Source organism: Hemitrygon akajei, chromosome 6, assembly GCF_048418815.1.
Source record: "Hemitrygon akajei chromosome 6, sHemAka1.3, whole genome shotgun sequence".
Classification (NCBI taxonomy): Eukaryota; Metazoa; Chordata; class Chondrichthyes; order Myliobatiformes; family Dasyatidae; genus Hemitrygon; species Hemitrygon akajei.
Genome location: NC_133129.1, coordinates 128,484,259 through 128,508,484, shown reverse-complemented (window position 1 = coordinate 128,508,484; position 24,226 = coordinate 128,484,259). Strand labels below are relative to the sequence as shown.

Below are 24,226 nucleotides of genomic sequence, written 5' to 3'. Positions count from 1 at the left end.
CTGGAAGGGAATTTAGTCTGAGCAGCAGTTATGTATTACCAGGTTACAGCAGGGCGTTAGTCTTGCCTCAGCTACTGACAGTTGTTTTAGGGAAACGTATCATCTGTGTGTACACAACCTCCTCCAGGAAGAAACTACACAGAGGAATAATTTATTGCTCCAGTAATTAGCTGGCACCATTAGAGTAACTCACTTGTTATTGAGTCAGAGGGTTGTGGGCACAATTCCATTCTAGAGGCTTTAAACAAAACATGATGACACCAGTGCATTGGTGAGTGCCTGCTGCCCTGGCGAGGTCACCCCGCTCTGATGCACTGGCAGGGGTGCCTTCTGATGGAACAGTAAACCAAGGCCTTCATTAATCCTGTCAAACAAAAGATCCATGTCACTACTTTTAAATGAGCTCAGGTTTATCACTTTCCTAGTTTCACTGAGAACATCATTCTTTGTGAGAGCCAGCTTTGTCCTGATTCTCTGCTGCACTTTCTACAGTGTCACGTTGACTGCAATTCAGAAATGTTCCATTGCCTGTGAAGCTCTTCAGAACATTTGAAAAGTTACAGGAGAGCTGCTGTATCAACACTGGTTTATTTTATCACTTGAGGGAAAGCACATTGTTGACACTGGGTATCTTCAGATTTTTGAGGTCTGGCTGGAAATGCACAGCTGAGGAATACAACCATGAAACCTCCTGAATTCTAAACCTCTAAGACACACTAATCAAAGCTTGGAAAATCTCCATCAAAGGAATCATTAGATATTTGGAGACTCCCGATGGAGGTTGGATGTAATTCCCACCTGTGAAGTTGACTTTGCTTATTTTGGAATTTGTCCAGACAGCCCTGATGGACGAAACAAAACAAATTCTGTGAATGCCACCCCAGGAATTCTCTCTTCTCCCCTCTCCCACTGAGTAGAAGATACAAAAGCTTGAAAGCACCCATCACCAGGTTCAAGGACGTCTTCAGACTCTTGTGTGATAAGATGGACTCCGGGCCTCAGTTTACCTCCCTCATTATGATCTTGCACTTCATCATTTACCTGCACTGCAATTTTCGGTAGCTTTCACACTTTATTCTGAATTGTTATTGCTCTATCTTATTCTAGCTCAGTGCCATTTATCGATTTGATCTGTACAAATAGTATGCAAGACAAGCTTTCCACTGTATAGGTGACACCAATAAACCAAAATCAAAAACCAGGAAACAGGAGCATGGACTGAACCACTCGGATTTTCCAGCCCGCTCTGCCATTCAGTCTGAGCATGGCCGATGTACCACAGGCTCCCTCCTTTCTCTGTGCATGATCTCCTGTGGCTGTGTGTTTCCTCTGGGTGCTGCGGTTTGCTCCCATATCGCTGGTAGGTTAATTATATACTGTAAGTTTCCTTTTGGTGTGAACAATTACCAAATCAATCCTCAAAATGATGAGTATTGGGAGTGGAAGAGAAACTTCACCTTGATGACTCATTGTCAATACATGCTTTCAAATTATTCGGAACATTCAGAAACATGGCAACGCTCTCCTGAGAAGCTGGCATTCCCTGCTTGACGCCTCGCAGATTTTTACAGCGGTTTCACGGAGCGCATTCTAACCGGCTGCACCCCCGTCCGGTATGGGGGGCTACTGCACAGGATTGAAATAAGCTGCAGAGAGTTAGTCAGCTCCATCATGGGCACCAGCCTCCATAGTATCCAGGATGTATTCAAAAAGGCAGCATCCGTCATTGAGGACCCCCATCACCCTGGACGTGTTCTGTTCTCATTGCCACCACCAGGAGTCTGAAGGCATGCACTCAATAATTCAGGAACAGCTTTTTTTTCCCTCTGCCATCTGATTTCTGAATAGTCATTGAACCCATAAACACTAGATCACTACTTATTTATTTTTATTTTTGCACTACTAATTTAATTGAACTACTTTATATATATATATTTACTGTAAATTAGATTTTTTTCCTATTCTTAAGTACTGCATTGTGCTGCTGCCACTAAGATGACACGTTTCACAACATCTGCTGGTGATATTAAACCTGCTTCTGATTCTGAACTTTCCATCCCAAGCCCCCTTATTAATTCTTAAATGTCGTCAGCTGGGCAGCAGCCAAATGGGTCACCCATCATCGAGGAAATTGAAAGATTGGCTTTATTTGACAGACAAGCCCAAGCCCAAGTCTTAAAAGAGCAACTTCAAACTTTAAGCAAATGGGTCAACAATAGTGTTTAATATACTAATTATATCCGGTCTGGAAATGTTGCACTCCATGAATGCAGAGAATGCCCATTTCTTTTGGTTGCTGAATGAATAGCCATAATTTCTGTCAGGCTGTCGGTGAGAGTACATCGTTCAAGACTTGTTGAGGAAGTTGCAGATGAGGGACAAATCGATGTCAACTTGACCAGGCATCTGTAAAGAAACAAGGGGTTCTGACTTTTTTGAATACCTCCTGGCCGGAGAAGCATTTTTGGATTTTTAAGCAAGTTGTTTCCTTGCATCCAAGTAACTTCAATGACTTCATATGCTTTATTTCTCCAAGTACAGCTTATCTGAACTGTTTGCAGGTAAATGCACACTCCACCATCTCAAAAACAAAACTGTTTATTACTGGAACTGCAGCGTAATCATCACATGGTACAACATGATCATAGTAATTAAAAGCTCATGTTAAAAAAACCTCAGACAATCAACACCTTGATAGAACTAAATTGCTGCAGACGGTGGAATTCTGAAATAAAAATAGAGAATGTATGATAAACTCAGCAAATCAGGCAACATGAATGGGGAGAGCAAATGGGTTGGTGACCAAATTGATGACTTTTCTTGTGAATCAATCATTACTCTGAAACACAAGATCGATTTGCCATTCTAATGCCACCTGATATGATGAGAATATTCCATTTGAAAACCACCTGACAGATCACCTGACTCTCCATAATAATCAGAGCAAACTGGCAAATATCTGCTCTTAGCACACCAACTGCAATACATATGTTTTAACGTGCATTGAGAAGCAATTGTCTTCACAAAACGAAAGGGGAACTCCGCAGGCCACACAGTAACTATGGAGAGGAATAAACAGTCGATGATTTGGGCCGAAACTCTTCATCAGGACTGCAGAGGAAGGAGGGAGGAGTCAGAATAAGACAGCGATGGAAGGGAACGATAGGTGAAACTGAGTGGTGGGGGAGGGAATTGACTTGATGAAGGGTCTCGGCCCAAAACTTCGACTGTTTATTCCTCTCCATATATGCTGCCTAACCTACTGGGTTCCTCTTGCATTTTATGTGTGTTGCCCTGGATTTCCAGCATCTGCAGAATCTCTTGTGCTTATGATCAGCTTTAAAACTCTTTAAGGTATATAACATTGCATTTTTATAATAGTTTGGTGAAGGTTAATGATTAACTTTTATTCTATACACAAAGCAAGTGTGTAAAACATGAAAAATGGGGGATATTCTATGTCAGGCAGTAACTGTGGTGAAAGAAATTGTTAACACCTTGTATCTGAACAGTGAGATCTGATGAAATGTCATTGATCTGAAAGGCTTACTCTGGTTCTCTCCCCACTGAGGCTGTCTGCCATGCCACATTTTCAGTTAATTTGTGTTTCTAACATCAGCTTTTGAATATTATTGGCACAGTTAAGGCTTTTAACGATTCATTATTTTGATTATGAATCTGGGTAAAGTTCCATTGATGGATGGGAGGTATGGGGGAAATTGTATTTGTTAACTGCTATTGCTTGGGGATGGACTGAAGAAGGCATTTCATTCTAAGTCGCTGGTTATGCCCATACACAACAGAACCATAACAATTGAGTCTCCTATCATTATTGAGCCAAGATGGAAAATATATACTTACTTTTAAATAAAAGGTTTTGCATTGTGTGTGTTTTGGCAAAGAATCTAATATAACAACTGAGGTTAGTGAAGTTAATCAGAGCCGGATTGGTGGAAAATATATATTCTCGTATTTAAAAATAGAATAGCCAAACGCAGCACTTTTAAAAGTCACCTAGATTTCAGTTACTGTTGGTATAATTACTATTTCTGTCTTTTTTCAAATTTGAATCCAAACTGCGCTTTATTTAGAGTTCATGTGGAACTTGCTGTGTGTGTTACTCTTTTAAACTTCTTGTGTAACACTGCTGTAATTCTATGTTTTCAGTTTCCAAATTTATAATTAACCCGTTGAAATAAATTATAGCTCTAAACTCCAGTAATCACTTAATACAGTTCTTAATACTTAACAAGCCTGTATATGGACACAGAATGACTTTTACTCTATATTGAGTTCCTTGATTTCTTTATGCCAATAAACTATTGGTTGAAAACAGCCCAGAAGAGAAACAAGCATGGTAGCATCTCATATTGCTTCCATTTGTAATGTTGCATTAGTGGCGAATTTTGCAGGGAATCACCCTGCAGAAAGCATTCCAAAGTACAGAACAGATTATTGTGTCAGACTGAGAGAGAGCAGATTGAATAATTTGTCCGTTTTGATAGATTTTTGTCTCTTTCGCTTGCTTGAGTGGAGGGTTGCTGGTTCTTCAAGAAACCTTGTGCTTTTTTAGATGAAAGGACTTGTGGAGATATCCACCATATTATTTTGCCTACTCCTGTATAGGACAGGCCGCTTCTCCTAAGGGGAAAATGGAGACCCTCTTGGAATATCTTTCCACAAAAAGTGCAATGTCCCAGTGGCCACCCATTTCGAGTCTTCTTCTTATTCCTGTTCTGACAGGCCAGCCTGTGGTCTCCTCTACTGCCAGGATGAGGCCACACTCGGAACGGAGCAGCAACACTTCATACTCTGTCTGGTAGACTCCAACCTGATGGCATGAACATCAATTTCTCGAATTCTGGTATTTACCCCTCCCACCCCCTTCACCATTCCCCATTCTTGCTCCCCTCTTATGCTTCTCCCCTGCCCATCACTTCCCTCTGGTGCTCCTCCCCTTCCCTTTCTTCCAATGGTCTTCTGTCCTCTCCTGTTGGATTCCTCCTTCTCCAGCCCTTTACCTCTATCACCATCAACGTCCCAGCTCTTCACTTCACCCCTCCCACCCTCCTGGTTTCACCTATCTCCTGCCACCTTGTACTTCTTCCTCCCCTCCCCTCACCACCTTATTCGGACCTCCCCCTCCATTCCAGTTCTAATGAAGGGTCTCAGCCTGAAACGTCGACTGTTTACTCTTTTCCATAGACGCTGCCTGACCTGCTGAGTTCCTCCAGCATTTTGGGTGTGTGTTGCTTTGGATTTCCAGCATCTGCATATTTTCTCGTGTTTATGATTTTTTCTTCATGTTATTTCACTACACTCGGAGATCAGTTGGACTCATCTTACAATGATACAATAATATCACAGTTTGTGAAGTTAAATATTGATAGGATGTGTATGGTAAGTGATAGGGTGCTGAAGTATGCTGATAAATAGTGGGAACTTGTGGTTCATATTTCCTGATAGAAGTATATAAAATTGAAGTGCATAGATAGGGCTGATGGTCAAAATTCTCCCAGGGTAGAAATATCAAATATTAGAGGGCATTGCTTTAAGGTGAAAGGGGGAAGTTTAAAGGAAATTTATGTGGCAAGTTTTTTTTCAAAGCATGTGCTTTAATTTTCTTCTGTGCTATACAGCTCTTGTTCAAGATGCTATATACTCTGTGGCCACTTTATTAGGTACCTCCTGAGGCTAACAAAGTGCCCGCTGAGTGTATGCTCTTGGTCTTCTGCTGCTGTAGCCCATCCACTTTAAGGTTTGACGTGTTGTGTGTTCAGAGACGCTCTTTTGCACACCTCTGTTGTAACACGTGGTTATTAGAGTTACAGTTGCCTTCCTGTCAGCTTGAACCAGTCAGACCATTCTCATTTCCACCCGCAGAACTGCTGCTTACTGTTTGTTGTTATTTTTGGTTTTTTCACCATTCTCTGAAAAACTCTAGAGATTGTTGTGTGTGAAAATCGCAGGAGATCAGCAGTTTCGGAAATGCTCAAACCACTCCATCCGACATCACCAATTACTCCACGGTTGAAGTCATTTAGATCACATTTCCTCCCCATTCTGATACTTTATCTGAACAACAACGAAACCTATTTTATCTTAGAGATACAGTGCGGAATAGGCTCTTCTGGCCCTTTGAGCTGCACTGCTCAGCAACCCCGATAACCCTAATCTAATCACAGGGCAACTTACAATGACGAATTAACCTACCTGGTATGTCTTTGGACTGTGCAAGGAAATCTGACGACCCAGAGAAAACACACACAAGAAGGACATACAGAAACTCCTTATGGAGGATGGCGGGATTAAATTCCACATTCCAAAACCTCAAGCTGAAATAGCTTCACGCTAACTGCTACGTTACCATGGTGCCCCTTGACCATGTCTGCATTGGGCTGCTGCTGCATAATTGGCTGATTAGATACTTGTATTAATGAACAGGCATACCTAATAAAGTGGCCCCTGAGTGTATCTGTTGGACTTCCCACCAGCTGTAAGTAAAATGCAAAATCTCTTGATGGTCAGAAAGTTCCAGGAAACTAACTATTTTCATACAACCTCAACATGATAAATGAACACAAATTCTTACCACTAATTGCATTAAACATTGCCTTCAAATGACTGTTCTATGATTTTAATCCACTTTTAGAGAAGGCGTTAAGCTGAGTAATATTGGTGGCTATATTTTAAACTGTATGTAGGCAAGGTTAGGAAACGTGACCTTATTTATGAATTATGCCTGTGCCATTTATTGATTTCTGAAATGGCGGACTAGCCTGCAGAAGCTGTTCAGCAGCCAGCTTATTGATTCCATTTACAGTCTGGAATTAAAGCGAAGATGTTAGAGCTATGGGCAATGTAGCTACAGCCATCACAACATGCTTGAAAGCTAACAGAGACTAAAACAAAAGACTGAAGATCTGAAGAGCTTAAAGAAGTGAAGGACAGAAATTTATGGATATTCAGAATTATTTCTGCAGCTATTTTGGATCTGCCACCTTCTCTTTTGTCATCAGAGTAGTGAGAAACTACTTTCCCCTATTTCAGCCCATTAGGACTCAGTCTGACTAATCTTGCAACAGCCAGACGAAATGCAAAATAAATCCCCCTACTTGAAATGCATTCCACATTGTAACTGATTTAGTCTTTTATCATTCCTTCCACCAAGAGTCCAGTGTTCGTTGCTGATAAATAAAATCACCAGCTCGGCCACTTATTCTTCCTAGAATTAGGCATTAGAAAGGTTTGGAATCTTAATTTCAATTGAACAATAAAGTCACAGATAAAGCTTCACACACAAAATGCTGAAGGAACACGTCAGGTCAGGCAGCATCTGTGGGAATTAATAGATGATCGACGTTTTGGGCCAAGACACATTTTCAGATAAAGTTCGAAGTAAATCTATTATCGAAGTTCATATATGTTACCATATACAACCCTGAGATTAATTTTCTTGCAGGCAATCGCAGTAACTATGAGAAACACAACAGAATCAATGAAAGATCACACCCAACGGGATGGGCAAACAACCAACGTGTAAAACAAAAACACCAAGCTGCAAATACAAAAAGAAATAATAATAATAAATTAAATAAGCAATAAATATTGAGAACATGAGATGAAGAGTCATTGAAAGTGAGTCCATAGGTTAAGGGGCAGTTCAGTGATGGGGCGAGTGAAGTTATCCTCCCCTTGTTCAACAGCCTGATGGTGAAGGAGTGATAACTGCTCCTGAACCTGGTGATCTGAGTCCTGAGGCTCCTCTACCACCTTCCTGATGGCAGCAGTGAGAGCAGAGCATGACCTGGATGGTGTGGGTCTTTGATGATGGATGATGCTTTCCTGCAACAGCGCTCCATGCAGATATGCTCAATGGTGGGGAGGCCTTTACCTGGACTCCACCACTAAGGACATCTTTCCCTCTCTAACCCTCTCTGCTTTTCGCAGGGATTGTTCCCTCCACGACTGCCTGGTCCACACGTCCCTCCCCACAGATCTCCCACCTGGCACTTATCCCTGCAAGCGTAAGCGCTACACCTGTCCCTACACCTCATCTCTTACCACCATTCAGGGCCCCAGACAGTCCTTCCAGGTGAGGCAACACTTCACTTGTGTGTCTGTTGGGGTCATCTATTGCATCCGGTGCTCCTGGTGCGGCCTCCTCTACATCGGCGAGACCCAACGCAGATTGGGGGACCGCTTCGTCGAGCACCTCCGCTCCGTCCACCACAACAGACAGGATCTCCCGGTTGCCACTCACTTCAAGTCTCCTTCACATTCCCATTCGGATATGCCCATACATGGCCTCCTCTACTGCCATGATGAGGCCAAACTTCGGTTGGAGGAACAACATCTCATATACCATCTGGGTAGTCTCCAGCCCCTTGGTATGAACATCGAATTCTCCAACTTCCGGTAATTCCCTCTCTCTCCCTTCCCCATCCCACCTCTATTCTGTCTCCTCTTCTAGCTGCCTATCACCTCTCATGAATCTGCCTTCTTCTACTACCCATAGTGCTTTCCCCTTAGATTCACTCTTCACCTCTCCTGCCTATCCTCTCCCTGCTTCCCCTCCCCCACCCCTTGATCTTTCCTCTGATTGTTTTTCCACCCTCTCCCCACCTTCTTTATGGGGCCCCTGCCCCCTCCTTCTTTAGCCCTGACGAAAGGCTTCAACCCGAAACGTTGACTGCTTCTTTCAACGGATGCTGCCTGACCTACTGAGTTCATCCAGCTTTTTTTGTAGGCCTTTACCTGTGATGGACAGGGTCTTATCACTACTTTTTCATACTGGATTTACAACTTTGTATTTGGGTGACGCCAAGAATTTAAAGTATTAAATATCTAGGGTTATTTTCAACATTTGCAAGATCACAGTGCAGAGGAGCTATTTGGCTGGTTGAGTTTGTATTAGATCTATGTAAGAATGACTTGGTTAGCTCAACCCTCCTACTCTCCTTTACAGTGTAGATGTTTTCCTTCAAATGTTAGATAGATAGATAGATAGATAGATAGATACTTTATTCATCCCCATGGGGAAATTCAACATTTTTTCCAATGTCCCATACACTTGTTGTAGCAAAAACTCATTACATACAATACTTAACTCAGTAATAATATGATATGCATCTAAATCACTAACTCAAAAAGCATTAATAATAGCTTTAAAAAAAGTTCTTAAGTCCTGGCAGTTGAATTGTAAAGCCTAATGGCATTGGGGAGTATTGACCTCTTCATCCTGTCTGAGGAGCATTGCATCGACAGTAACCTGTCGCTGAAACTGCTTCTCTGTCTCTGGATGGTGCTATGTAGAGGATGTTCAGGGTTTTCCATAATTGACCGTAGCCTACTCAGCGCCCTTCGCTCAGCTACCGATGATAAACTCTCCAGTACTTTGCCCACGACAGAGCCCGCCTTCCTTATCAGCTTATTAAGACGTGAGGCGTCCTTCTTCTTAATGCTTCCTCCCCAACACGCCACCACAAAGAAGAGGGCGCTCTCAACAACTGACCTATAGAACATCATCAGCATCTCACTGCAGACATTGAATGACGCCAACCTTCTAAGGAAGTACAGTCGACTCTGTGCCTTCCTGCACAAGGCATCTGTGTTGGCAGTCCAGTCTAGCTTCTCGTCCAACTGTACTCCCAGATACTTGTAGGTCTTAACCTGCTCCACACATTCTCCATTAATGATCACTGGCTCCATATGAGGCCTAGATCTCCTAAAGTCCACCACCATCTCCTTGGTCTTGGTGACATTGAGACGCAGGTAGTTTGAGTTGCACCATATCACAAAGTCCTGTATCAGTTTCCTATACTCCTCCTCCTGTCCATTCCTGACACACCCCACTATGGCCGTGTCATCAGCGAACTTCTGCACATGGCAGGACTCCGAGTTATATTGGAAGTCAGATGTGTACAGGGTGAACAGGACCGGAGAGAGTACGGTTCCCTGTGGCGCTCCTGTGCTGCTGACCACTGTGTCAGACCTACAGTCTCCCAACCGCACATACTGAGGTCTATCTGTCAAGTAGTCCACTATCCAATCCACCATGTGAGAGTCTACTCCCATCTCCGTTAGTTTGTGCTTTAAGATCTTGGGCTGGATGGTGAATGCTAGTTCAAAAACTGCAGTTCAACCTGCTTCCACTAATATCCCTGGCAGTTTATTGCACTTCCTAACCTGTGGCTGCACAAACAAAAATCTTCATGTCACTTTAGGCTCTCACGCCTATCATCTCATTCCATGTCCATAGCACTGGCTCCTCTGCCACTGGGAACATTCTGTCTCTCTTTACTCTGTGTACAGCTTTAAATATTTTACTAGCTCTCTCAGATCTTCTCACAGCACACTCTAAGGAAAACAACTATTTTTTTTCCCCATTCATTCTCACAACTAAAGCTCTTGTAACTTGAAGCATTTTGAACTCTCTTCAAAGCTTTCACACCTTTCCTAAAGTGTGGTGCCCAGCATTAAATAAACTTCATGAAGGAAGTGAAAAAGAACCCAAGGGTAACAGCAAAAGACATACAGAAATCTCTAGAACATGCTAAAGTCTATGTTCATGTGTCCACTATAAGAAAAACACTGAGCAAGAATGACGTTCATGGTAGGACACAAAAGAGGAAACCACTGCTCTCTAAAATAAAACCATTGCTCCATGTTTCAAGTTTGCAAAAGGATGTCTGGATGTTCCGCAGTGCTTTTGGGACAATACTCTGTGGACGGATGAGATAAAAGTTGAACTTGTAGTATTAATTGACTGCAGAGACAATGAAGACAATTTTGAATTGTGAGGTGCCGGAGGATGCTCCTGGTGAACTGATGAGGTGATGAATGAAGAACAGAAGCATGCCAAGTGAAGGCTCAGCTTCCTTCCATCCCCAACTAAAATATAGATCCGTATGCACAGTGAGAAAGGAGTATCCCCCAGTCACCCCCATCCCACCGTCTAAAACCATATGAAACCATAGCTTTGGGTGTGCATCTGCATGTTCATTCCATAACATTTAATGACTCAAATGCATGTCTCTCCAAAAGCTAATTGAAGAGGTGTGCTGCAAAAAGAACAAGCTGTTGCAGAACCTCTGTGGGCCAGGCAGCATCTGGAGGCAGAAGATGGCCGCCATTTTGAGTTGTGGCCCTGTGCTCACCCTCATTCCAGCCATCCTGATTTTAAGGCAGAAGTTTTCTACATGGAATGAGAGGTTTGTACTATCAAGAGAGACTAATCAAGTTGGGTTTGAAATCTTTGGAGTTTAGGAGAATGATAGATGGCCTTATGGAAACATATAGTTTAGGATCGAAGTAGACCTGACAGGATGGATGTCAAAATATTTTCACTAGTGAGTGAGTCTCAAACAAGGGAACATTTATTGATGTATTTATTGAGATACTGGATGGGGTAGGCCATTCTGACCTACAAGCCACACCACCCAGCAATCCTCCGATTTAATCCTAGCCTAATCGCGGGACAATTTACAACGATCAATTAACCTACCAACTGGTGCGTCTTTGGAATGTGGGAGGAAACTGGAGCACCTGGAGGAAATCCACATGGTCACTGGGAAAACATACAAACTCCTTACAGGCAGTGGTTGGAATTGAACCCATGTTGCATGTGCTGTAAAGATAGGAGGCTGGTCATTTAAAAATGATATGTACATGGATTCCTTCTTGCAGAAAGTAGTGAATCCAGCAACTTATAGACTCTGGATTGTTAGAAATATTTAAAGTGAAGACTAGTATATTTTTGAAAGTAGGGGGATGGTGGACTGGAGTGGTTCCTCCCAGCGGAGGAGTCAAGGCCGGGGGTAGACCAGCTGTGATTATATTGAATGGCAGGGCAGGCATGAGGAGGCTAGTGGCCTATTTCTGTTCCAGTTTTGTTACGTTATTTGTATGCATCTGGCAACACATAAGATTTGTCTCAAGAAGGCAACTACCTCAATTCCAGCACAACAGACTGCAACGGCTTCAAAGGTCTCCATAACTCAATATGATCGAGCAGCCAAAATGCCAGCTGTAGCTTCCCTCATTAATGCAGAAGTGTGGTGATATTCTATAGACTTCAGGAGATTAAATTTAACACAGCAAAGGTCATGGTGTTACAAATTAGTAGGAGGAACAAGGAGAGCAAATATAGGCTAGAGGCCACAATTTTAAGAGAAGTTTTAGAAGGATCCAAGAGTATATCTGTACAGATGATTGTAAGTGGCAAGGCAGGTTAACAACATGGTTTAAAAAAACACTCAGGATCCAGAAGGTAATTGGTTCCTGCCAGTCAAATACTCATACTATAAGTATAAAGAGTTGTTGATCACCTTACAGAATTCTTAAAGGGGTAGACACTCTATATTACCAGAAATGTTTGTTGCACTCAGGATCACAGAATATCTGAGCACTCCTGTTGTTCCACGTGATTGGAGAGAGTGCCAGATTGGATGTTTCAGTTTTGGCCACAGAGTAGCTTTCTAGTCACCTAGTTTGAGGAACTGGTGGGCCACGTCACAACCTTTCTTCTGTTCTCTTCCACTCATCAAACTGTGCAGCAGACAGCAATGACAGAAGCATGTATGCTGAAACAAAATTGTAATCTGTCAAGGCAACTGAAATGTGGCCTATGCTCTACTGGACCTCTGTCCCTGCACAGTGGAGGAGTCTGAATAAGATGTTATTCCTCATTATGTCTTTCCAAAACATTTAAGAGACAATGGCGGGCATAATCACAGCCTAATTGATTGGCCTCGAGGAGTTCACTGGAATGGATGTCCTTGTATCTCAGTTTGAAGGCACTATATCGCAAGGCTCCATTAGAGCCATCTAGTAGGCATCCAAACCTCTTCTGCCTATGTCTGAACTGAAACCGTTCATCCAGGATCTGTATTAGCTCCCTATTTAGCAAAGCCATCATTTTAAAATTCTTTACCCTTTTTCTGTGGCATCAATCATTCTGCATTACTCTAATTCTGACCTTTTGATCATCTCCAAATTTGGTAGCTCCAATGTCAACAGGAGATAAAGACCAGAGTTCCCTTCCTAAACCTCTTCTCTTTAGAAGTTCATTATTTTTAACTAAACTCCGGTCTCCCTGTGGTGAACTACATATACCTGTCTGGACTGCTCCTGTGGCTCCTCCCACAGACCCCTGTATAAAGGCGATTGAGGTCTGAGACCGGCCTCATTCTCCAGGATGTAGTGTTGTTCATTCTTCCAGTCAATAAAAGCCGATATCTCGCTTCTTACGTCTCAGAGTGAGTTATTGATGGTGCATCACTCCCTGACCCAGTAGCCCCTCAACTGGCACTATTTTATGGATAGAAACTTGTTACATTGGATTGTGTTTAAAGCTACTGTATAAATACCAGATTTTGTTAAAGATGAACTTTTCTAAAGACTTCCTAAATAATTATAGTAAATTTTGAAACTTCATTGCAGCTCACATTTCAACCTCTGTGAAGGCACCAAATTTACAGGAGAGGTTAAACTCTTGATTCCTAACTGGATGGACTTTTAAATCACTTGTTGCCTGTTGTAAATTTCCTGTACAATAGCCAGCACGTTGCTCCAATTTGAAGAGGTGATCTGCTCTTTGAAATTAGAGGGAGACCGGGATATTTCCAACTTTCCATTTTGAACTTTCCTCCTCACCACTGGGTGTACGATGCACAGAGCAGTTAATAGTAGAATTTAAAAACAAGAGGGAATAATCAGAATCAGGTTTATATTATCACTGATACATGTCGTGAAATTGGATGTTTTGCAGCAACAATACTGGGCAAGCAAAACTAAGTTACACTAAACAGTGGAATTGTGAGGTAGTGTTCATGGACCATTTAGAAATCTGAGAGCAGAGGCCAAGAAGCAGTTCCTGAATTGTTGAGTGTCAGTCTTTAGGTTCCTGTGTCACCTCCATGATGGTAGTTATGAGAAAAGGGCATGTCCTGAGAGCTGATGGTCTTGAGGCACCGCTTCTTCAAGATGTCTTCGATAGTGAGGAGGATTATGTCTGTGATGGAGTTGGCTGAGAGTACAAACGTCTGTAGCCACTTTTGATCTTGCATATTGGAAGCTCCATACCAGGCAGTGATGCAGCCAGCCAGAATGTCCTTGACTGTTCACCTGTAGAAACTTACTAAAGTCTTCAATGACTTATCAAATCTTTTCAAACTCCTAATGAAATATAACTGCTGATGTGCCTTGTGCCCCATTTTAAGAATCAATCTGATAAATCTTTCTTGCACTTGTTTGGGTCAGGAGGCCAGACCTATAATTGATACTGTAAGTGTGGGCTTGCAGGGATTCTGTATAATTTAATAAAATATCTTTCCCTTGTATTCAACTCCTTTAGTTATAAATAGGCAACATACAGTTTGTCAGTCTAACTCCTTGCTGCCTTTCTGTGATTCATGTTCAAGGACACCTATGGCCCTTTACATCATTTGAATAAAAACTGTTGCTTTTTTTTCTCTATCAAGTGGTTGCCTTCACATTATTTCACATCACATTTCTTCTGTAATATCCTTTTCTGTTCATTTAACCTGTCTAAAAGCAGCCATTTTTGTAGAAACAAAGAAAAAAAATAGACAAATGATAGATGTTTAATTGAACTGATGATAGTATCATAAGGTCCTTCTTGGCAATTGAGTGCTTTAATGTCTTTTCTCATTCTGATGGAGCTGTGAGTTAAAACTATAATTTTCCTATCCCTATTTTAGTCTGGAACTGTTCAGGAATCCTGTGTTGATAACAAATTGAGAATTTAATCAAATGTCATAGTCACTGTAGCTGTTAGAGAATGGCTTTGTCTAATTGTGGAGAATGCATTGGCGTGTGGAACTGTTCCAGCTGACGAGGGAGAATATTTGTGGTGGTACCAACAGGTTTAGATCTGAGGACAAACAAGATATCCAAGGGAAATTAAGTGCAAATTTATTCTGCGTTTTGTCTGTATGGTAATCAGGCAGATGACATTGAAATAACAGGTGATCTAAGACAGGGAACATTTTAAGAGCATATTGACTGGTCTTTGCTTATCTTTAGTTACAAGCTCAAAAAAATCCAAGTGATTTATCAAACACTTTTCCACTTTCATTAAAACCATGTTGACTTTGCCCATTCATGTTATTTTTTAAGTGTCCTGCTATTGCTTCCTTAATATTAGGTTCTAGCATTCATTATTATGTGTCAATCCAGCTGGTCTCTGGTTCTCTCCTCTTTCTTAACTAATGGGGCTACCTTGTTACCTTCCAGGCTCTGGGACCTATTCTAGAATCTATGGAGGATGAGAACCGGTATCTCCCCTGTCACCCAGGCCAGCCTCTTTTCTTGCTGCCACCATAAGGTAGAAGTACAAAAGCCTCAAGACTCGCATCACCAGGGTCAAGAATAGTTACTACCCTCAATCATCAGGCTCTCGAATAAAAGGGGATACCTACACTCACTTGCCCCATCATTGAAATGTTCCTACAACCAATTATCTCACTTTAAAGACTCATTACCTCATTATTTATTACTATTTATTTATATTTGCATTTGCACAGGCTCTTGTCTTCTGCACTCTGGCTGATCAGAATCGGGTTTATTATCACTGGCATGTGACGTGAAATTTGTTAACTTAGCAGCAGTTCAATGCAACATATAATCTAGCAGAGAGAGAGAAAAAATAATAAATAAAATAAAACATAATAAATAAATGAGTAAATCAATTACATATATTGAATAGATTATTAAAAATGTGCAAAAACAGAAATACTGTATATTAAGTAAATGAGATAGTGTCCAAAGCTTCAATGTCCATTTAGGAATCGGATGGTAGAGGGGAAGAAGCTGTTCCTGAATTGCAGAGTGTGTGACTTCAGGCTTCTGTATCTCCTACCTGATGGTAACAGTGAGAAAAGGGCACGTCCTTGGTGCTGGAGGTCTTTAATAATGGATGCTGCCTTTCTGAGACACCGCTTCTTAAAGATGTCCTGGGTACTTTGTAGGCTAGTGCCCAAGATGGAGCTGACCAGATTTAAAACCTTCTGCAGCTTCTTCCGGTCCTGTGCAATAGCCCCTCCATACCAGACAGTGATGCAACCTGCCAGAATGCTCTCCCACGGTACAACTATAGAAGTTTTTGAGTATATTTGTTGACATGCCAAATCGCTTCAAACTCCTAATAAAGTATAGCTGCTGTCTTGCCTTCTTTATGACTTCATCAATATGTTGGGACCAGGTTAGATACTCAGAGATCTTGACACCCAGGAACTTGAAGCTGCTCACTCTTTCCATTTCTGATCCCTCTATGAAGATTGGTATGTGTTCCTTGATCTTACCCTTCCTGAAGTCCACAATCAGCTCGTTTGTCTTACTGACGTTGAGTGTCAGGTTGTTGCTGTGGCACCACTCCACTAGTTAGCATATCTCACTCCTGTACGCCCTCTCATTGATCCTGTTATAGTCCCTACTCTATGGATTTGCAGATTATGCCCAGAACAAAATGAATCTTAAGGTTGGATATGGTGACATATAAGTAGTTCGATAACAAAATATACTTGGATAATAAAATAAGAAGAGCTTTGAACAAAACACTGGGATGCATTGATTCAGTGAACAATTTCCATTCAGTTTTATTCATGACTTTAGATGAGCTTTCATTCATGGTGGCAATCATGCCTAGGGTTATGCAGTTGAATTGTATTGGCTGAAGAATGCATTCCAAGAAGGAACATTGATGTTGAACTGAATGAGAAAGGAAAAGCTTGCATTGCTACTTATAAATTTTGAAATATTATTAATAGATGTGGTGTGGAATTGTACCCCTGGACATACTGTTGTATCCCAATTATATCCAAGGACGTACTATTGGGCCTTTGCATGATGTTGATCAGACTGCATTTGAAATATCGTGAGTAATATTGGGCTCCATGTCCAAGAGAGGATGTGCTTTCCCTGGAGAAGGTCCAGAAGAGTGATCCTGCTAATGAAAGGCTTAACATATGAGGAGTATTTGTTGTCACTGGGACTGTGCACTATGGAGTTCAGACGGATGAGTGGGGGATCTACCAGATACTGAAAGGCCTGGATAGAGTGCACGTGTAGAGGATGCTTGCAATAGTAGGAGAGCCTAGGATTCGAGAGCACAGTCTGAGGATAAAAGGAAGACCTATTAAAACTGAGATGAGAAGGACTTTGTTCAGCCAGAAAGTGATGAATCTGTAATTTGTTGTCATAGAGGGCTGAGAAGGCTAAATCATTGGGTGTATTTAAGGCAGAGATTGATAGGGTCTTGACTTGTAAGGGGGTTAAGGGAAGGCAATGAAGCTGCAGTGCAGTCTTTCATTGATTCTATTATGGTTATTGGATTTATCAAGTATGCCTGCAAGAAAATGAATTTCAGGGTTGTATAAGGTGACATATGCGTACTTTGATAATAAATTTACTTTGAACTTTGAAAATCAGCTGTGGTTGAACAATGAAGCAGAGTCAATAGGCTTAATAGCCTAATGTTGCACCTATATTTTATGATCTTATGGAATTGCATTTACAGTCAGATTTCCTGTCACTGTAGCAAGAAATATTCTTCTAGAATGAAATTTGCTAGAGACAGTCTCCAGACCATTTCTTTTCCCCATATTACTAGCTGGGTGACAGAGCACATATTGAAATACATTTGGTGCTATAATGCCCATTATTATAGAATCTTAACATGTGGATTAATTTACTTTAGCAGCTTTGAATTGCTCAATATCTTAAGTACTGCATGGTTCAAAAAACTAATGGCAGTTGGATTAAAATGACAGGGAAAAGATCATCTTAGCTTGAGAGCTTCTCCTTATATTGTTCTAGACTTTTAGAGTTTGCATATCCTGCTTGGGCTAATGCATTGGTGAAATTTATGTGGTAGGGTATTTTAGCACCCTAAGTAGATAAAGGAGAAGGCAGACACATACAGTGAGTACCACGAAGATTCTACAATACCTTGTGCCTCCAAGAGTTGGAGTCATAGTGATAACGAAACAACGCCTTTTCTTCCTCCGAAGTTGGGCATATCCCCGTTGACCCTTACCAAACTTTATAGATGTACCTCAGAAAGCATCTTACCTGGATGCATGCCAGGTTGCTATGGCAACTATTCTGCCCAACTGCAGATATTTGTGGACATTCTCAGTCACCTGGCCTTCTCTGAATCTGTCAACACTTCCTGCTATATGAAAAGCTACCATTATGCAGCCAGCATCATCCAAGATCCCTCCCACCTAGTTATTCCCTCTTCTCCACCCCACCCCCATCCTCTTCTGTTGGCAGAAGATAACAAAAGCTTGAAAATATGCACCACCAACACATTGCATTCAGACACTTGAATGGACCTCTTGTATGTTAAAGATGAATTCTTGACCTCAAAATCTGTCTTGTCATGGCCCTGCACATTATTCTCCGTCTGCACTGCACGTTCTGAGAAAATGTAACCATAACCCTATTTCTGCATTCTGTTATTGCTTCTAACTTTATACTACCTCAATTATCTGTATGCATGCCATCCAACACAGCAGTTTTCACTGTATCCAGTACATTCAACAACAATAAATCAACATCTAATTACATCAGCCTGGGCTAATGATAATCGAATACCGTACACCATAACTCATCATCCCCTTTTAAAGTGGAAGGCCTTCCCGCTATTTTAAAACAGCAACAGCAAGTAAATCATCCGTGAGTAGAAGGAAATAATTACTGTATGTCTATTAAGCAACTAAGCTCTTTGTTCATGCATCAAATTCACACAAATGTTTCCTCATGAGTTTGAAATACTCTCTCTGCTTCCACTTTTTTGGGCTAAAGCACCAAAGATTAGCTTCCTAGTTCCACATTTTTTGATGCTGGGAATTTTTTTCTTTTCATTAAGGAACAAGAAATTTAGAGCTATGTCATTCAAGGGTGTTTAATACAAACACTTCTTCGCACAGTATGTAGTGGTAGGATTCTGAGACAATTCATCGTCAAATGCTAGGTAAATTGAAAATGTGAGAACTTAGAGATGACTAGATTTTTTTGTCAGACCCAGGGAAAAGGAATTGTAGAGCCGAGGCAGATATTTGGAATTAAGTTGCAGTTGGAATTAGTTAAGATAGAGGTGGAAATGCTTAATGTTTACTCCTGATCCGTGTACCCTCTCTGTTGCTCCTTGCAATGAAGAACTTGCATTGGTTTAGAATATAGTGTGTCAGTACCCTAACTTCATGGAGTTTTGGAATTTTAAAACAACTGTTGATCCACTTCTGTAGCCCTTTCTACTGTATTGCCTGACACAAAATGAGGCTAATTAACCGCAATATTCGGAAAGCCTTCAGACCACTACTAAGTGGGCTGTTGCTAAGCGATGCTAATTAATATTAGAGGCTTCACTGAATGATGCAAGCATGTGCAATGTTTTTGTTCCTCACAGTGGCACACTCACTAGGGGCTGGGCTGGTGAAGCAAGTGGACAATGTCCAGAAAGAAAGGGACATCAGATGATGCGTGGCTTGATGGTGAAATGGATCCAGATGTTGGAGGGATGATCCAGAACTTCAGAGTGAATCTTAATGAACACAACAGTCTACAGGAAACTCTGGAAAAGGCTCGTGAACTGTTCCAGCATTGCGACAAAGAGGAGAAGGGCTTCATTACGAAGAGAGACTTGCAGGTAGGGTAAATGTTCGGCTATTTCTTTAGAGGCAACTTTCCTTTAATGAAACCAATCTTATTGTTAGAAGATTATTTTTATTGATTATGATGGTGAAATGAGTGCTGGCTGAAGTTTGGCCATCCAGTCCCAAGTGTTCGTGGAGACAAAATGGTCTACTTCCTGGAAACTTTGAAGAGTTGGGGACAGTAAAGGGAATATTATATTAAAGGTGTTCTGTGCATTGTGTCCCAGGCGTCAGCCTGCATTGGGTAGATCACCCAAGTTTTCATATCAGAAGCCGTGTCAAATCCCACTATAGAAGCTTGAGCACGAAGTTGCTGACATTAGAACTATAGCATTGACAGAGTGGTGCAGATGTTAAACCAGCAGCTGACACGAAAGAACCCACGGCACAATTTTGAAGAAAGCACAGGAGTTCTGAAGCTGAATCCTCAGACAAAACCAGACATTGCCTGGTTCCCTATATGGCAATGTAAAAATCTCAAATAATACTTTAATACCTGCAAACTGCTCTGCAAAGCCCAGATTTCCTGGGAAGTGTTTGGCTGATTGTGGGCAATACAGAAACACAGTGTAACTCTGCATCCATAAAATCAGAAACTACTGGGAATACTCAGCAGCTTAGGCTGAAAGGATGAAGGGTCAAGAGGTCATTGACCTGAAATGCCAACTCTGACTAGGGTCAATTCTGACAGTTCATTGGCTGTTGGTACTTTTGTACCTGGCTTGCATTTCTCCCGATTACTTGTCATTGGATTTAATAAAAATTGACAGAACTCTGCCCTATTCTAAATTTGTACATGGAAGGCATGGTTTTAGAACATAGGACGGACAGTAAGCACAGTACAGGTCCTTTGGTCTATGATGTTGTGCCAACCTTATAAACTACTCTAAGATTAAGATAACCCTTCCCTCCTTCCCTTCCCCTTGATTTTTTAAAGCAAAAAAAGCTTTGTGGACTTCTAACGTGCCTATTTTTTTAAACTAAGAAAAATATCAGTGTACAAGAATATGTGATGTAGTCATGAGGTGTAATTAAAACTTAAGTGGCAATCAAAATAAAATATGCGTTTAAAAATTGCCTGAGCCGTCTATAAACCTGTCCCACATAGATTACTTGAATGGAGGATGTTTTATGCCAGCCACTGCCTACTTGATCCTATCCAAGTAATATTCAGCATTAGCATCTAGATGTATTGACAACTGGCAGCCATTCCAGAGCAACATCGCGGGAGTGCTGAGTTATTGGAGCTGCTATTTTTCAGATAAGTGGCTCGGTTGCTCAGGTGGAAGGCTTACAGAGATTTCTTCTGGTGCCCTTAACCAACACAGTGAACTTGATCTCATTGGCTGCTCATGGGTCAGAATCTGCTGGCTGTTGAGCAACAGGCATCATATAAATGTAAGTTTTGGAGTCTAGCCCTGATTCTCAACTTCTTTTGATAAGACATTTAATTTGTTTGAGAATGTCCTTTTAGTGGAGATTGAAAGCACTTTAAAAGATTAAAATCATGGACCAACCTTATAATTAATGAAGATTATATCTTACTGCACCCTTATCCTGTACTCCAAACAAGATTACTTTATCTTAGACACACACACACAAAATGCTGGTGGAACGCAGTAGACCAGGCAGCATCTATAGGAAGAAGTACAGTCGACGTTTTGGGTCGAGACGATTTTGGGTCAACGTTTCGTCCTGACGAAGGGTCTGGACCCGAAACGTCGACTGTACTTTTTCCTATAGATGCTGCCTGGTCTGCTGCGTTCTACCAGCATTTTGTGTGTGTTGCTTCAATTTCCAGCAACTGCAGATTTTCTCGTGTTTACTTTATCTTAGCTGTATGGTGAGTCAAGATGTATTGTAGCATCTTGCATTACCTATAATTTTAGTTCCATCCTAAACAGATGAAAAGAAAACTTGCTTTTCAAAACATGAAAATGGATGAAGTGGGGACACATTGAAAGGAACTGAAACAACCAGTGATGATTTTGGAATTAAATACTGATACATTGAGATAAAATTGAAGTAAATATTAGTTAATTTATAATGGCATTGAGTCTTGACTGTATGGTGAATTCTAATGTAATTTATGTTTACAGATACAGATAGCTTTGCATTTCGAAGGGGGAGGGAAGAGATGGGGAATGTCATCCCACATTTGTGCTTCTGATGACAATTAGAAAACTGAGAGTTGGTTCATTTGTTAAATAGAAAGATAAAATGTTTCCATAGAGAAGGAGTTTGCTGCTCTTTTTTTATGGGGATGAGGAAAGGCAGGAAGGTAGCTAGGCAGAGCTACAGAAGAAAGTGAAGGAAGATCAGAGGAGGTGACGCCTGATGGTGTGTTTAGAGGGCGGTTATGAGCATAGTCAGGTGTGGTTTAAGGACGATAGGAGGGTTATCCTCCTCTAACATGAATTCGGGTTTCCTCTCCTGATATGCTGAGCATTTTCAGCTGATGCATTTATGTCAGATCTTGGGTAAATGCTGTGCTCTCTCTTCCTGTATTTTTTTTTTGCTTTCTTCTGCCCCCATTTGTCTCTGTGCCTGTCTCTCTCGCTCTCTCTGTGTCTGTCCCTGCCCCTCTGCCTTCTACCTATGCCTCTGGCCCCTGCCTCCCTCCATCTGCCTCTGCCTCTGTCCATCACAGGCATTGCATTGCTCTCTCTGTTACTCTGAAACTTAAAACAGACGTGTTTTCTCTCTTTTCCGGTTCTAATGAAAGATCACAACCTGAAAAGTCTCCACTGCTGACGCCTGTCCTGCTGACTACCTCTGGCATTTTCCATTTTTGCTTCACTTTTGCAGCATGTGATGCTATTTGATTTGGGTCAGGAGGGAGAATGGTTTCAGAGGATTGAAGGTGATGAAAGCTGGAATCAAATTGTTATGGAGACATAGGGGCCCAGTGAAGAGGCTATAGTGAGAGTGGAAAAACAAAGGAATAGCACCAGTAGGGCAGGATGAGGAGAAGGAGGCAGGGGAATGGTAAGTAAGGTTGGCATATTGTCTCCAATGTCTCCATGATGGTTTGGACAATTGTGAACAGTGTAGAAGAGATCAGAGACTCCAATGGATGAAATAATGCAGCCCATGTGGTTATTTTCATCCACACAATAGCATCCCGGAGCTTTATTCGAGGAGTGAATCTGCAAGGTGATGCAGCAAAGGTTGACGATTTGATAGTCAAATTTGATGATATGATAAAGGCAAGGTCATACAGAAACTTGGATGAACAAAGTGTTATTAGGGATAATTATCAGAAAATTAAAGAGATGTGCATAGGAAAACAATAATAAGTGCCCTAAGGATCCCTTTCAGAGAATGTCAGTGTCAACACCAAGGTATCTGTGGGCTTGGTCAAGGCTACAAGAGTGGTGTTGATGGGTTAGGCTAGGGACAGCAGGGGATTGCATGGACCCAAGGCAAAGTAATGAACAGTGTGAATTGAGCAACAGGAACTAGATACAAGAACATACAATGATGAAGTGAAGGAGTGGAGTGTACAGCAGTCAGGTATGCATATAATCATGTAATACTGAAAGATGGATTATATTGGCTCAATTGAGTCAAGTTGTGGGTATGAATGGAGGGTGGAATTGATGAACTGATTGTGATGAGTTAAAGGGATCTTGCTTGTGGAATAAGCATCTGGGCTGGAGATGGTTGTCCCTGGGACAACATGGACCAAGGCTATCTAATGGAGTACAAGTTCATCTGGTAGCAAGGGATCGTCCTAGGCTGAAGATAACTGTCCCTAGGGATGCCTAATGACCTAACATCAAAAGCCTTTGGTGTAAAACCGAAGGAATGGGAGCAAAGGAGCAGAGGAGAGGGTGAGGGATAAATCCCAAGGAACAAAACGGTAAGAGAGTTGTTGCTAGGGACATTTGTAGAACTGCAAGCAGTTCACAGCAGTGAGAACAGAAAGAGAATTGTAGGGTGTGGGACCAGTGTAATCCACTGAAGGGTGATAGAGAAGGGGAGTGAAACAGGGCGGTGTGCCAAGTCTCAGGAAGCAGTGATCACTCAGCACCATGAGCTGTAGTTAAGAGTAGTGCTTGCCTGAGATTCGCCTTGTGGTGTTAAACATTTAAAATAGATATTAGGCGCATTGTAGCTTGTATTGTTATAAATTCTTTGTGCATTTTTGAAGTATTCGTTTTTCAGAACGTGGGCATTTCTGGCAATTTATTAGCTGTCTTTATATACCCTTAAGAAGATGTTGGTGAGTCATCACTTTGAACCACAGCAGCACTTTTGAGAACGGTGCTGTTTCAGTGCCATTGGATAGGAAGTTTTATCAATGCATTTTCAAGTCAGGATGTTCAGGGCCACCTTCAGGGGCTGGTCTTTCCATGCAGCTGCTGCTGTTGTCCAGATTTGGCAAGAAGGGGGGGTCTGTCGATGCTTTTGTTTCCTTAGGCAGTCCATTGCAGTCAAAGATGGCTGGCTTTCACTCTGCTCTGTGTACGCTGAGATCTGATAAGCCCAACGTCTGTGCCCCCAGAGTCTGTCACAGGTGGGTTTTAATGGGGAGAGTG

At 41.6% G+C, this 24,226-nt stretch overlaps 1 protein-coding gene across 3 annotated transcripts in view; it reads left to right on the top strand.

Annotated features, from left to right (window-relative positions):
- The window catches only part of cracr2b (calcium release activated channel regulator 2B), a 153,809-nt gene that overhangs the window by 22,173 nt on the left and 107,410 nt on the right, over positions 1 to 24,226 (top strand). For 2 of the 3 annotated variants that reach the window (XM_073049228.1, XM_073049225.1), the window contains exon 2: positions 19,436 to 19,675. In XM_073049228.1, the coding sequence (XP_072905329.1) occupies positions 19,478 to 19,675 (198 nt within the window). In that variant the 5' untranslated portion in view covers positions 19,436 to 19,477. Of the gene's footprint in view, positions 1 to 3,248; positions 3,355 to 19,435; positions 19,676 to 24,226 lie in introns of those variants that run through there. The other variant, XM_073049227.1, reaches the window with a different exon arrangement.